Here is a 16,531-nt window from a genome sequence, read left to right as displayed (position 1 = left end):
GAAAGGGATCATTCTGCTGCGCATGCAAAGCTGGGAATAAAAATGCATGAAAATGTTCGACAATGCCTGACAAACGTGTCAAAAACCAATAATGATCGACAATGCCTGGAAATCTTAGACAATGCTAGGAAATGCCCAACAATGCCTGAAAGTAGCTTAATCTAGTATGCCTGACTACCCCTGAAAATGCTAGACAACCCCTGAAAATGTTCGACAATGCCTGACAAACCCGTCAACCACTAATAATGATCAACAATGCCTGGAAATCCTAGACAATGCCTGGAAATTCCCAACAATGCTTGAAAGTAGCTACTCTACAATGCCTGACAACCCCTGAAAATGCTCGACAATCCCTGAAAATGTTCGACAATGCCTGAAAATGTTCCATAATGACTACCAAACCTGTCAAACACTGATATTGATCGACAATGCCTGCAAATCCTAGATAATGCCTAGAAATTCCCAACAATGCCTGAAAGTAGCTACTCTACAATGCCTGACAACCCCTGAAAATGCTCGACAATTCCTGAACATGTTCGACAATGCCTGAAAATGTTCCATAATGACTACCAAACCTGTCAAACACTGATATTGATCGACAATGCCTGGAAATCCTAGACAATGCCTGGAAATTCCCAACAATGCCTGAAAGTAGCTACTCTACAATGCCTGACAACCCCTGAAAATGCTCGACAACCCCTGAGTATGTTCGATAATGCCTGAAAATGTTCGACAATGCCTCACAAGCCTGTCAACCACTGATAATGATCGACAATGCCTGGAAATCCTACACAATGCCTAGAAATTCCCAACAATGCCTGAAAGTAGTTAGCCTACTCTACAATACCTGAAACCCCTGAAAATGTTCGACAACTCCTGAAAATGCTCCACAACCCCCCAAAAAGCCGACAATGCCCGACAATGCCTGACAATGCCCGACAATGCCTACAATGCCTGACAAAGGGTATTTAGAGGTACCCTCTGTGACTGTGATTTGTTTTCAATCGCCAGAATCTCCATAAAGCAGTCCATGCGGAACGAGAATGTGACGTCATCACAAGCAATCCATACGTCAACTTGAAAACGAAGAAAGTTTTATTTAAACAAAAACCAAAAAAAATATATTAAAAATAAAGTTGTTTTGCTGCACATGCCAAGTTTGAAGTCAATGCATACAGCCATAGCTACGCTGTTAGCCTTCAAACATCGTTACGCACCACTGAGTTGCCTATCTATATATATAAGATATCTATGGTTGCACCCATTGTAAAATATGTGCTGCTTTTCTGTAGCCTACTGTTCTATTAGATTGCGTTTGTCAATTAAATCAGCCATGATACTGCCGGCAAGGTGTTGTTTTTTGTAGCGATTTGAATACCGCACCACTTCTTCAATGCACTTATTTTCTGTTCTTTCAGGTTAAACGTAACTTAGGTGAGATTAAAATAACTTTAAAGTTGTATTGGCACCTCTTTTAACTTAAATAACATCAAAAATAACCTTGTCTATGAAGGAAATTTTGAAGGATTTCCGACTGAGAAAAAAAGGATTTTTCAGAACAAAATAGGATACTGAAAAGGATTTATTAATTGTCAGAAGTGGAAGCACTGGCTACAGCATAAATACTTGTAGTTGTAAGTATCAACAGTCAAAAAAACAGACTCTGGCTCAAAGTTTCAGACTTCCGCTTATAAATACACCAACGCTCCAGCCCTATACACCTCTGATGAGTGGTTGACAGAACACTCAAAACTCATTTATTAACCTTGCACAGCCACGCGCTGTTTTTTTGTTGTTGTTTTTTTTAATTATTGCTGCCGCAGATTTTTTTAATGGAACCTCTAAATACCTATTGTCAGTGTTGCCAACAAAAATAGTATTTATTCTACTGTAAAGCACATTGGAATTAAAGGAAATCAAAGGATTGAACGATACAAAACTCCGTAACTGTTAAAAATTTTCCGCAAAGGGGAAGCAAAAGTAGCCCAGGTTTTACAGGCAAAATTTGCGGATTTGCCGACTCTTAAAAGTTGTCAGGCATTGTGGAGAAGTGCCAGAGATTGGCAGACATTTCTGGTCAGGTCTCAAGTTCGTACGCTGTTAAGGTCTAAAAAGCTAAAACCTCAATTGCTAAGGCAACAATGTAACAGAAAATATATTTTGCACTTGCTAGTGCGTCATCATCACCAAGACTAGGTCAGAAAGCGAGGCAGACTCCGACTCAGCTCAGCAGCAGCCTAGAGCAGTTAGCTACAGCTGTTAAAGTCTATGTATATAGATCGCTATGGCATCAGATGAGGTACCATAAATTAGGGTTGGGAAAATTGGGCTCAAGGCCCCAAAAGTAAATGGTACCGTACTAAAGGCCTATATTTCATTGCTTTGTTGCATATTAATTTGTAGCCAGGGCAGCATTTATAGTTAACCAGCTCAGTGGCCCAGTGGTTTTGGCTCTTGTAGATCTGAAATTGATTCCAGGTCGTGTCAAACCAAAGACTTTACAAACGTTAGGCTATCGATTGTGTTTTTTCTTCCATAATGCAATGAGAATATGTCGGGTGATACTGTGATGATATTTTAAACCTGAATATAAAATTAAAAATGATTTCTGTTGCTAAAAGACCTTAGCTTATCTGGCCACCTCCTCTACTCATGAATGTCGGAATGGCCCGTTTCGGTGAGTCCGATTCGGTGAGTCCGATTCGGTGAGTCTGATTCGGTGAGTCCGATCCCTTAACAGGGGATTTTTTCAAATTTTTTTTTAAATCATCGGGTACCGTGGCCTAATTATCATTGCCGTTTTAGGGTTAGGGGCTTGGAGTTAGGGTTAGGGGTTAGAGGTTAGGAACTCACCGAATCAGACTCACCGAATCGGACTCATCGAATAGTAGCAGACCCCATGAATGTGGTGTTGGAACAGGGATGCAACTTATTAATGATTAGGGTTAGAATGCTAACTCTGACCCTAAACCAATAGGTTGAATCCTTAATAAGGGTTAGGGTTATTCCTAACCCTAGGTTACCTAACCCTCAATAAGGATGCAACCTAATGCATCCCCTGACAAGATCGAGAGAAATTTTGAAATGTCTGTGACAACTCCGATCAGTGACTTCAACTCTGTTGTATTTTTTTCTGGATCTTTTTAGGGAATGAAATAGGTTGCACCCCTGGAACAGACAGCAGACCAGATCCTCAATAATTGCACCATCTTCAAGCCATCTAATAAGAAAAGTCTGTGTGTCTTGGAATAATGAAACCAAAGACTGGCTGCTCTCTAGTAGCCTTCCAGCTTAGTCTGGGAACATCGTGAATCTGGTGTGGTAAAAGAATAGGCCCTCGGCTCTAGAAGCTCACACAACAACGCATTATCATTTAAAGCTATCAGTATAAATCAATACATTCAGTCTCTCCATAGTATTACAAATTCCAACCATGACTGCATTTTACAGTCATCTTTGTAAGTCGACTTATGTCATCGCTCTATTGCGTATGGACCTCAAGCCAAGGCAGCATTTAGACCTACCAATTTAAATCAGCATATACTATCACTCCATTGCAATGGGCCTAAAGCTTTAAAGTGGAACTGCGTTTTAAGTTAACCAGACTGTTATTCCCTTAGTTTTTGAGCCCTGAAAGACATTGACGACAGTACATACTCTCATGAAAAGTATTGGATTGCAAATAGGAAAACATCATGATTAAAATTTAAAAAGTTTTTTATGAAGTCGGCAAGGGTCGAAACATCTTAGTTGTTATCAAAACTGCTGCGATGATAATTGCAAATGTATTCGTGGTTAGGAACAAACAAACCATTAGGCTACAATCCTAAAATTGTTTATAATTGTGGTTATGCTTGGGAGAGTTTGTGAGTATAGTGTTAACAACAACACAAGGTGTTGTCTTAAAATTGTCTGCAATCGTCTCAGAGCATGTTGAACAATTACAGCATTTTTGCAAACTGCGGCAATCAGAGTTTTTAGTTTTAATTTTTATTGTTATGAATGACACAACGCAAACTCTGATTGAGTGCCTTTGTTTCAAATCTCTATAGCTGCTTCATGGCTATGTATGTTGGTGAGTGTGAGGATTCTTTTGCCTCAAACACTGTCCAGCTGTGCGAAGACTGGATCTTTGTGGTACGATGTCTTGCGCATGAGATTTCAGCATGGCAGAAGCCAGAAAGTTTATTTTGGTGTGCAAAAAAACATCAATGCAGGCAGATGTACAGCATTTATAGACATGCAAAACAAACACACAAACAAGTGTTTAAGGAGGCCTAAAATATGCAAGGTTATCGAGTTGAGGCTCCCTTTGGCATTCTTTAGTCAGGGGTTCCCAACCTTTTTTACACCGTGGCCCCCTTTAAAAATTTTGAAAAATCAAGCCCCCTTATTTTTTTCAACCTTTGGAAAAAATTAAGAAACGTCATTTTAATTTAAAAACTTGTTTATACAGTAACCAGTAGTTAGAATAATATTATTATTTTTGAAACAACCGGGAATTAAAGACCATTTCATGAAGATTTGGGCAAAATGTAGCCTACCGTAGGCTACTAGTATTTTTATTAAATTTTAATTTATTTCTTTTGTTATATATGATAGTGTTGGAGTGGACTTAGAGATGATAAATTAAAAAGATTACTATTTTTCAAATTTTTCCATGGCCCCCTTGAAAAAGGCTCATGGCCCCCAGGTTGGGAATCCCTGCTTTAGACTAAAGGAACAATATCAGTCATTGCAACCGGCACATAAAATGTGACAAATATAGGCTATGTATATACAGTAGGCCTGTATAGAAAAAAAACACACATGGGGCTACAATCGCTTGTTTTTCTTTTAGTTTTACTGATCTGTCTTGCAACCTTTTTTCTACACTTCCCTTTGAATGTCGCAGATAATTATGTGAAAGAAAAATAGGGCTTTCACATACTAGCGAATATCACGCATTGTAAGTATGTAAGCAAAATGCTAATTCTGATACTTGATTATCTGATTTAACGAGCGTTACTACAATTATGATAAATAAAGTAAATCAATAAGCTTGCAAACGAAAAACAAATGCTGATACAATTATTCAGTTTATTCATTTAAGCGGTATATAATAATAATAAACCAATGTTTTTACTTAACATCATGTAATATTTGGTATCAGATTTCGATTAGCAGTATGATAAGCAATTACTAGAAAATGAAGAAATCGTCCTCTTCGTTTGCTTAATGTTTACTTGCCTGACTCAAGATCAAGTGGAGCTGGTTTGCATTTCAGGACTGCTTTCCATTCACCTTAGTGGATGAAGTTATTCCCCAGCAATTACACTTCAACAACTATCAAAAGCTACACTCTGCCAATCTCGGTGACCGGGCCTGTGTCAGTGATTCCAAGCCTCTACAAGTATGCGAAACTCTCAGAGATTAAGCTCTCAGAGAAGCTTTCCCAGTCCGAGGGTATAGATCAAATTAATTAATCAATCACACGGTAACTTATTGAAATGGTTTTGTGAATTTATTTTGAATCATGGCCCATACTTTAAAAACTTCTGTGTGATATTTACAGCATTATACGCATTAATATATTTTTGTAGGTTTTATTGTACGCAATTACTATAAATAATTTTGATGTAAGTTTTTTCAAAGATATCTTCCAAAGCCATGTCTCAAATGTTGCCAACTTTAGCCCAAAATCCTCAACCACCAAAACAACATTCCCTGAGTGATGACAAAGTCAGATTTCAAGTTGAGCTTGAGTTTGTCCAGTGCTTGGGAAACCCTAATTATCTGAACTTTTTAGCACAACGAGGATATTTCAAGGTGGGTGTGTTGGTCAGGTTTTCAGTCTTTGCTAAACCAGCAACCCAGATGAATTGCTAATTTATGTTTTCTACCTCTGGCACATTTTTTGTATCATATGGTTGCAGTTTTTCTTTTGTTTTTGCGTTCTTATTTTGAAAAGGTAATTAGAAAATCTAAAATGGTTTTTAACTTAAAATTTATAACATCTCGATTTTGCATTTTAGGATTCAAATTTTGTGAATTATCTCAAGTATCTTTTGTATTGGAAGCAGCCCAACTATGTGAAGTATCTTCGTTATCCTCAATGCCTGCACATGTTGGAGCTGTTGCAATATCAGAAGTTTCGAACAGAACTTGTTAACACACCCTGTGCAAAGTTTATTGAGGATCAGATGCTGTTACATTGGCAATATTACACAAGGAAGAGGATACGAATACAACAATCTGTATTAGATTCCATTCGTCAAAGAGAAGAGCCCACTTCGATCCCATCAGGAGAAGCAGCAACATCTAATTCCCATTCGCTTACATCCATCCCTGCCCAAAAAACATGAATACACAACTGATCACAGATTGTTGCATGAACAATGAGATGAAAGATGGCCTTTGCAATTTGCATTATCTGAAAACTGAATGTGCTTAAGGAGCTCCAGTTTTTTGTAAAATAATAGCGAAGATCATTCAGTGAAGAACTCATGAAGGATTACTGCACTTACAAGCCCATTGCCGTTGCAGGCTTCTAAGCTCCCGGCGATCAGGGCCGCCGAGTAGTCGTTCAATGGTTTCCGAAATTACCGCGCCGGTAGGCCATGTTTAGTTGCTGGCTTCCACGAGCCATCATTTCTCCGATCCGTTCGAATTTCAAACTTTCATCTCCGCTCGCGTTTGTACGTGAAACTTCTTTCTGTTACTCGAATTTGCAACTTTTTTTACAAACCAGTCAAAGTCTCCCGTACGCCGACGTGAAATATTGCTGATAAAAGTTTCGCAAAAAGTCTGAGCGTCGACCTATAAAAATTTGTGGACTAGCTGTGCTGTACACTTACTTGGGAAGCAGTGCATTAAATACAACTGCAAAAATATGTTTCGGGGTCTTGTTTGCGTTGTTCATGCTTTAATAAACCCAAAAACACGATAGGCCTACTAATTAACGGATTTTTGAAAACTCGAATTTTTAACAAATTTTTCATTTCACCATGAAAAAGCTCTGGTCGGCCATGCTTGGTCGCCGGAAAAATAAAGGAGCTCAGAGCTGGTTTTTTTTCGCTGAGACTTTTTGGTCATTTGTCCGAAATGACTTGAAAAAATTCGGCCAATTTTATTTTTTTTGGTCATACAGTATATACTCAATAAACTATATATTTTTTCGGACATTTTGCTAAAAATCAGACAATGACCGAAAAAAAAAAAACTCAGGCTCAGAGGCTTGCGTTGGAATCTGCAGCTAGGCTATTGTGTATGAGTCGTACCTTGATGAGCTGCAAAACGTCTTGATCGACATGAACACAAAATTGTACTGTATATAATTATAGTGTTTGTTATATATATTGAGCTATCCGCCCCGATAGCTCAATTGGTTAGCGCGTCACTTCTGGAACGATGAAGCTTCAAGATCAAGCGGCGCTGGTTCGACTCTCGGGTGTGCGCTTGAGCAACGCACGTTAAGGACTGCTCTCCATTCAGCGGCATCCAATGGATGGAATAGTTCCCCGGCAACAAGACTTCAACAATCGGAAACTTCACTCTGTCAATCTCGGTGACGGGGCCTGCGTCAGTGATTCAAAGCCTCTGCAAGTATGCGAAACTGCCAGGATTAAGCTCTGCAAGAAGCTTTCCCAGTCCGAGGATAAAGATTCAATCAATCAATGTTTACCTGCAAAACTACTGTTAAATTTGTTAATTACAAAACATTCGTATTTCTTCCATTTGTTGCATTCGTTTAAATTCCTAATATTGGAAGAGTTGCGTAACGAAACCGTTTCACATTTCTAAAAATGATGGATTGTGTGAGAATTGTTGTCGGAGTGAGAAAGCTGCTTTGAGAGCTTATAAATCCCGATGTTTCGCATACCTGTAGCCTGTAGATTTTGAACCACTCACGCAAGCACGGTCACAAAGTTTAGCAGAGTGAAGTTTCTCCTTGTTGAAGTGTTATTGTATGTGAATTAGTCCGCCCCGTTAGCTCAGTGGTTACGCGCCCGTCTCAAGATCACGCGGCGCTGGTTCGGCTCTCGAGGTGTGCGCTTGAGCAACGCATTTCAGGACTGCTCTCCATTCAGCGGCACCTAAGTTAGTGAAAGGAATAATTTCCTGGCAACAACACTTTAACAATCGGTAACTTCACTCTGTCAATCTCGGTAACCGGCCCTGCGTCAAGAGCCTCGTACAAGTGTGCGAAACTACCAGGAATAACCTATCAAGGCTTTGTCAGTCCGAGGATAAAGATTCAAAAATCAAACCAACATTAAAATCAAGCGGCGCTGGCTCGGCTCTCAGGGTATGCACTTGAACAGCGCATGTCAAGGACAGCTCTCCATTTATCAAAAAGGATTTTTTGATTTTGCATTTATTGCTTGCTGTGAATATGACACATTTATGTCTCTGTTCTGGCTTCTCGATATTAAAAGAATAGCAAGTCACAAATTTTGTTACGATTCCTGTAGGCCAAATTATAAGGATGCAACCAAACGAATAACATCAGTAGCCTAAATAAAACAATCAGGTTTGGTAACTAAACATAGGCTACGTAATTTATTTGCAGATATTTTGCCGCGTAAAGGCTGCTTCATCATTAGGCCACTTTTATTTTAATGGATTCTATTTTCACATTAGCCTACTACTTTCTGTAGTAGCCTAAGCCATGGACGCAGAGCATGCTCAAATGGGATTTGCTGATGCAATCAATGCGTAGCCTAGTTGCCAACCACTGCAACCAAGATTTGGTGCCAGATGGAACACTTTGTCTCCATTTGTTAAAACTTCGGAAATTTTATCCCCAGTGGGGAAATTTCAAAACTCTTGGACACAAAGAGCGCTTGACGCAAGATTATGCTGCGCTGGTTCGGCTCTCGGGGTGTGCTACAAAGCATTTCAAGACTGCTCTCCATTTAGCGGCACTTAGTAGATGAAATAATTCCCCGCCAACAACATTTCTACAATCGGAAACTTCAGTTTGCCAATCGCGGTAACCTGCCCTGCGTCAAAATCCTCCATAAACAGCCCGCATTTAAGGGGGGCAGAGGGTGCAGCTGAGCCGGGTCCCCTTTTGAAAGGCACCCCGACGTGGAAAAATGTGATTTTGTGTTGTTATTATTATTTTCTCTCAGTCTTTGAGGCTTCTGCAAAATGCCTCCTTTTTCTTTCAAGGTTAACGGTAATGAGCTGTTATATTTTGATCAACAGCCCACGAGTAGCCTAGCCTACGAATGAATTGAATCGGCGAGAAGAACACAATAAACATAGCTAGGCCAGAGACTTTAAAGAACCGGCCTGCCACGCCCCGCGGCAACTGATGGGAGCGGCGTGATTATGGGGTAGCGATGCACCCGGAAGGAAAGTCCACCGACCACCAGCTTAGGTCGCGGGGGCCAGGCTGGGGAGTCTAGGTAGGCTACCTGTGGAAGGAAAGTGTGAATCGAAAATTTTGTGCAACTTGTCGGCAAAATTTAGAAAAGAACAGAGAGCAAAAAAATTTGAAATTTAGCCAAGAAACCACAACAGCTTTATCTTGACGAAATTTGTAAACATGCTGACATTTTTTGACTAATTTTTTATCAATTTTTTTTATATCTTTAGTCAATTGAAAATTTTGAGACCCTGTTTTGAGAGTGCGGTCACATCTCTTGCACTCACTGGATTGTGTAAGGTGTGACCTTGTATTGGAGAAATTCATTCGTCGGCATCTAGCTGCTCTGGCAACATTGGTTTGCAGAATGCTTTTTTTTTGCAGAATGCAACAAAACACCACCGTCATTCTGGCAGAATAATTCTGCGCGATCCGCCTAAAAAAATGATCCGTAAAAATTTGCGCGATAAACAATGCGATGAAAGTAGCAACACTCGGAAGCTGATAAAATCACTTCTCGTTACCACATCAAAGCAAATCTTATATTTTTTCCATAGCCAAATGAACAGTGAACACAGAAATTTAAATAAAAAACTCGACTTGTCAAAGATAAAGCAACTGCAATTGCGAAAAGTTAGACAAAAAATCGTATCTATTAAGACTGCTATATGTGATATGGCAAGAAAAGTAAGCATCACAAAAACGACTATAAAAATACTTTCCCGAAATATTTTTCGGAATTTTATTTTTGAATCGTGTTCAGAATTAAATTTCCTTTCCAGGGGTGGCAAGCTCGTGGTGGGGCAGATGAAGGAAACGCGAGCAGAATGGTTTAAAAATGGGGTAAATGTCTTACGTATTTAAAAATAAATAGAGATTTTAACGTTTATAGACGCCTTCAATCAAGCGCCTATAAAAATATTTTCCCGAAATATTTTTCGGAATTTTATTTTTGAATCGTGTTCAGAATTAAATTTCCTTTCCAGGGGTGGCAAGCTCGTGGTGGGGCAGACGAAGGAAACGCGAGCAGAATGGTTTAAATATGGAAGAAATGTCTTACGTATTTAAAAACAAATAGAGATTTTAACGTTTATAGACGCCTTCAATTGACCGTCTATAAAAATATTTTCCCGAAATATTTTTCGGAATTTTATTTTTGAATCGTGTTCAGAATTAAATTTGCTTTCCAGGGATGGCAAGCTCGTGGTGGGGCAGACGAAGGAAACGCGAGCAGAATGGTTTAAAAATGGGGAAATGTCTTACGTATTTAAAAATAAATAGAGTTTTTAACGTATATGCACGCCTTCAATTAAGCGTCTATAAAAATATTTTCCCGATATATTTTTCGGAATTTTATTTTTGAATCGTGTTCAGAATTAAATTTCCTTTCCAGGGGTGGCAAGCTCGTGGTGGGGCAGACGAAGGAAACGCGAGCAGAATGGTTTAAAAATGGAAAAAATGTCTTACGTATTTAAAAATAAATAGAGATTTTAACGTTTATAGACGCCTTCAATCAAGCGCCTATAAAAATATTTTCCCGATATATTTTTCGGAATTTTATTTTTGAATCGTGTTCAGAATTAAATTTGCTTTCCAGGGATGGCAAGCTCGTGGTGGGGCAGACGAAGGAAACGCGAGCAGAATGGTTTAAAAATGGGGGAAATGTCTTACGTATTTAAAAATAAATAGAGTTTTTAACGTATATGCACGCCTTCAATTGATCGTCTATAAAAATATTTTCCCGATATATTTTTCGGAATTTTATTTTTGAATCGTGTTCAGAATTAAATTTCCTTTCCAGGGGTGGCAAGCTCGTGGTGGGGCAGACGAAGGAAACACGAGCAGAATGGTTTAAAAATGGAAGAAATGTCTTACGTATTTAAAAATAAATAGAGATTTTAACGTTTATAGACGCCTTCAATTGACCGTCTATAAAAATATTTTCCCGAAATATTTTTCGGAATTTTATTTTTGAATCGTGTTCAGAATTAAATTTGCTTTCCAGGGATGGCAAGCTCATGGTGGGGCAGACGAAGGAAACGCGAGCAGAATGGTTTAAAAATGGGGAAATGTCTTACGTATTTAAAAATAAATAGAGATTTTAACGTTGATAAACGCCTTCAATTAGGCGCCTATAAAAATATTTTCCCGAAATATTTTTCGGAATTTTATTTTTGAATCGTGTTCAGAATTAAATTTGCTTTCCAGGGGTGGCAAGCTCGTGGTGGGGCAGACGAAGGAAACGCGAGCAGAATGGTTTAAAAATGGAAGAAATGTCTTACGTATTTAAAAATAAATAGAGATTTTAACGTTTATAGACGCCTTCAATCAAGCGCCTATAAAAATATTTTCCCGATATATTTTTCGGAATTTTATTTTTGAATCGTGTTCAGAATTAAATTTCCTTTCCAGGGATGGCAAGCTCGTGGTGGGGCAGACGAAGGAAACGCGAGCAGAATGGTTTAAAAATGGGGGAAATGTCTTACGTATTTAAAAATAAATAGAGTTTTTAACGTATATGCACGCCTTCAATTAAGCGTCTATAAAAGTATTTTCCCGATATATTTTTCGGAATTTTATTTTTGAATCGTGTTCAGAATTAAATTTCCTTTCCAGGGGTGGCAAGCTCGTGGTGGGGCAGACGAAGGAAACGCGAGCAGAATGGTTTAAATATGGAAGAAATGTCTTACGTATTTAAAAACAAATAGAGATTTTAACGTTTATAGACGCCTTCAATTGATCGTCTATAAAAATATTTTCCCGAAATATTTTTCGGAATTTTATTTTTGAATCGTGTTTAGAATTAAATTTCCTTTCCAGGGATGGCAAGCTCGTGGTGGGGCAGACGAAGGAAACGCGAGCAGAATGGTTTAAAAATGGGGAAAATGTCTTACGTATTTAAAAATAAATAGAGATTTTAACGTTTATAGACGCCTTCAATCAAGCGCCTATAAAAATATTTTCCCGAAATATTTTTCGGAATTTTATTTTTGAATCGTGTTCAGAATTATATTTGCTTTCCAGGGATGGCAAGCTCGTGGTGGGGCAGACGAAGGAAACGCGAGCAGAATGGTTTAAAAATGGGGGAAATGTCTTACGTATTTAAAAATAAATAGAGTTTTTAACGTATATGCACGCCTTCAATTAAGCGTCTATAAAAATATTTTCCCGATATATTTTTCGGAATTTTATTTTTGAATCGTGTTCAGAATTAAATTTCCTTTCCAGGGGTGGCAAGCTCGTGGTGGGGCAGACGAAGGAAACGCGAGCAGAATGGTTTAAAAATGGAAGAAATGTCTTACGTATTTAAAAATAAATAGAGATTTTAACGTTTATAGACGCCTTCAATTGACCGTCGATAAAAATATTTTCCCGAAATATTTTTCGGAATTTTATTTTTGAATCGTGTTCAGAATTAAATTTCCTTTCCAGGGATGGCAAGCTCGTGGTGGGGCAGACGAAGGAAACGCGAGCAGAATGGTTTAAAAATGGGGGAAATATCTTACGTATTTAAAAATAAATAGAGATTTTAACGTTGATAAACGCCTTCAACTAGGCGCCTATAAAAATATTTTCCCGATATATTTTTCGGAATTTTATTTTTGAATCGTGTTCAGAATTAAATTTCCTTTCCAGGGGTGGCAAGCTCGTGGTGGGGCAGACGAAGGAAACGCGAGCAGAATGGTTTAAATATGGAAGAAATGTCTTACGTATTTAAAAACAAATAGAGATTTTAACGTTTATAGACGCCTTCAATTGACCGTCTATAAAAATATTTTCCCGAAATATTTTTCGGAATTTTATTTTTGAATCGTGTTCAGAATTAAATTTGCTTTCCAGGGATGGCAAGCTCGTGGTGGGGCAGACGAAGGAAACGCGAGCAGAATGGTTTAAAAATGGGGAAATGTCTTACGTATTTAAAAATAAATAGAGTTTTTAACGTATATGCACGCCTTCAATTAAGCGTCTATAAAAATATTTTCCCGATATATTTTTCGGAATTTTATTTTTGAATCGTGTTCAGAATTAAATTTCCTTTCCAGGGGTGGCAAGCTCGTGGTGGGGCAGACGAAGGAAACGCGAGCAGAATGGTTTAAAAATGGGGTAAATGTCTTACGTATTTAAAAATAAATAGAGTTTTTAACGTTTATAGACGCCTTCAATCAAGCGCCTATAAAAATATTTTCCCGAAATATTTTTCGGAATTTTATTTTTGAATCGTGTTCAGAATTAAATTTGCTTTCCAGGGATGGCAAGCTCGTGGTGGGGCAGACGAAGGAAACGCGAGCAGAATGGTTTAAAAATGGGGGAAATGTCTTACGTATTTAAAAATAAATAGAGTTTTTAACGTATATGCACGCCTTCAATTAAGCGTCTATAAAAATATTTTCCCGATATATTTTTCGGAATTTTATTTTTGAATCGTGTTCAGAATTAAATTTCCTTTCCAGGGGTGGCAAGCTCGTGGTGGGGCAGACGAAGGAAACGCGAGCAGAATGGTTTAAAAATGGAAGAAATGTCTTACGTATTTAAAAATAAATAGAGATTTTAACGTTTATAGACGCCTTCAATTGACCGTCTATAAAAATATTTTCCCGAAATATTTTTCGGAATTTTATTTTTGAATCGTGTTCAGAATTAAATTTCCTTTCCAGGGATGGCAAGCTCGTGGTGGGGCAGACGAAGGAAACGCGAGCAGAATGGTTTAAAAATGGGGGAAATGTCTTACGTATTTAAAAATAAATAGAGTTTTTAACGTATATGCACGCCTTCAATTAAGCGTCTATAAAAATATTTTCCCGATATATTTTTCGGAATTTTATTTTTGAATCGTGTTCAGAATTAAATTTCCTTTCCAGGGGTGGCAAGCTCGTGCATGGCCATTGTAAAATTTTGTATCGCCGCTACTTAGAGATTCAACTGCTGCTGGTTCTACCAAATAATGATTTCTGAAACAAAAAACACATCTGTCATAAATTTTTCTAACTTTTTTGCATATAATATCGCGATATAAACCAGATGAAAATCTATGCGCAGTGCGACTGGGAGTCATTTCTTTCCATTCATCTAACGTGAGGAATAACGACTTACTATCTATGTTAACCAATTCACAACGTCGTTCACGCTTTTGCGATACTGGCTCTTTAAAATCCCCTAACTCCTTCAATGTTTCATCAGAAATCCAAGGTTTCTGATTTTGGGAGTATCCAAAAATGCTACCTTCATTATCATTTACTCCGTTTGGGTCATTATTTTTGTTTTTTACATCAGTAAATATTTTTTGGCGATCAACTTTTAGGCCTACATCATCTTCAGCTTTGCCATCAGGTTTTAGATTATCTATTTCATTTAAGGTTTCATCAACTTTGACTTTTACATCAATAAATTTTTTTTTATTATTATTAACTTTTGCTTTTAGATCATCAATTTCGATTATTTTGTCAGTTTCGGTTTTTAGGTGATTAGTTTCGGTCTTTACGAAATTGTTGTCGCAGTTAGATAGAAGTAAGTTTGATCTATTATCAGACAATTGTAAATCATCGTTAAAATCTCTATTTATTTTTAAATACGTAAGACATTTCCCCCATTTTTAAACCATTCTGCTCGCGTTTCCTTCGTCTGCCCCACCACGAGCTTGCCACCCCTGGAAAGGAAATTTAATTCTGAACACGATTCAAAAATAAAATTCCGAAAAATATATCGGGAAAATATTTTTATAGACGCTTAATTGAAGGCGTGCATATACGTTAAAAACTCTATTTATTTTTAAATACGTAAGACATTTCTTCCATTTTTAAACCATTCTGCTCGCGTTTCCTTCGTCTGCCCCACCACGAGCTTGCCATCCCTGGAAAGGAAATTTAATTCTGAACACGATTCAAAAATAAAATTCCGAAAAATATATCGGGAAAATATTTTTATAGGCGCTTGATTGAAGGCGTCTATAAACGTTAAAATCTCTATTTACTTTTAAATACGTAAGACATTTCTTCCATTTTTAAACCATTCTGCTCGCGTTTCCTTCGTCTGCCCCACCACGAGCTTGCCACCCCTGGAAAGGAAATTTAATTCTGAACACGATTCAAAAATAAAATTCCGAAAAATATATCGGGAAAATATTTTTATAGACGGTCAATTGAAGGCGTCTATAAACGTTAAAATCTCTATTTATTTTTAAATACGTAAGACATTTCCCCCATTTTTAAACCATTCTGCTCGCGTTTCCTTCGTCTGCCCCACCACGAGCTTGCCACCCCTGGAAAGGAAATTTAATTCTGAACACGATTCAAAAATAAAATTCCGAAAAATATATCGGGAAAATATTTTTATAGACGCTTAATTGAAGGCGTGCATATACGTTAAAAACTCTATTTATTTTTAAATACGTAAGACATTTCCCCCATTTTTAAACCATTCTGCTCGCGTTTCCTTCGTCTGCCCCACCACGAGCTTGCCATCCCTGGAAAGCAAATTTAATTCTGAACACGATTCAAAAATAAAATTCCGAAAAATATATCGGGAAAATATTTTTATAGGCGCCTAATTGAAGGCGTTTATCAACGTTAAAATCTCTATTTATTTTTAAATACGTAAGACATTTCCCCCATTTTTAAACCATTCTGCTCGCGTTTCCTTCGTCTGCCCCACCACGAGCTTGCCATCCCTGGAAAGGAAATTTAATTCTGAACACGATTCAAAAATAAAATTCCGAAAAATATTTCGGGAAAATATTTTTATAGACGATCAATTGAAGGCGTCTATAAACGTTAAAATCTCTATTTGTTTTTAAATACGTAAGACATTTCTTCCATATTTAAACCATTCTGCTCGCGTTTCCTTCGTCTGCCCCACCACGAGCTTGCCACCCCTGGAAAGGAAATTTAATTCTGAACACGATTCAAAAATAAAATTCCGAAAAATATATCGGGAAAATATTTTTATAGACGCTTAATTGAAGGCGTGCATATACGTTAAAAACTCTATTTATTTTTAAATACGTAAGACATTTCCCCCATTTTTAAACCATTCTGCTTGCGTTTCCTTCGTCTGCCCCACCACGAGCTTGCCATCCCTGGAAAGCAAATTTAATTCTGAACACGATTCAAAAATAAAATTCCGAAAAATATTTCGGGAAAATATTTTTATAGGCGCTTGATTGAAGGCGTCTATAAACGT

At 37.7% G+C, this 16,531-nt stretch overlaps 1 protein-coding gene across 1 annotated transcript; it reads left to right on the top strand.

Moving 5' to 3' along the window:
- The first annotated feature begins 5,586 nt into the window (after positions 1–5,586).
- Positions 5,587–7,696, top strand: LOC145782112 (mediator of RNA polymerase II transcription subunit 31-like). Its single transcript, XM_082593860.1, has 2 exons — positions 5,587–5,808; positions 6,015–7,696. Exons 1-2 carry the CDS (start codon positions 5,650–5,652, stop codon positions 6,342–6,344), a joined length of 489 nt encoding a protein of 162 aa, XP_082449986.1. The 5' UTR covers positions 5,587–5,649; the 3' UTR covers positions 6,345–7,696.
- Positions 7,697–16,531: the final 8,835 nt, after the last annotated feature.

This window comes from Aplidium turbinatum, chromosome 13 (assembly GCF_918807975.1).
Source record: "Aplidium turbinatum chromosome 13, kaAplTurb1.1, whole genome shotgun sequence".
Lineage (NCBI taxonomy): Eukaryota > Metazoa > Chordata > Ascidiacea > Aplousobranchia > Polyclinidae > Aplidium > Aplidium turbinatum.
The sequence above is the reverse complement of the archived record's forward strand: the minus strand, read 5'-3'. Positions and strand labels throughout refer to the sequence as shown.

Coding starts and splice junctions, on each gene's coding strand:
- LOC145782112 (XM_082593860.1), top strand. CDS start 5,650: ATGTCTCAAATGTTGCCAACTTTAGCCCAAAATCCTCAACCACCAAAA. Junction 5,809..6,014: donor CACAACGAGGATATTTCAAG/GTGGGTGTGTTG, acceptor TTTGCATTTTAG/GATTCAAATTTTGTGAATTA.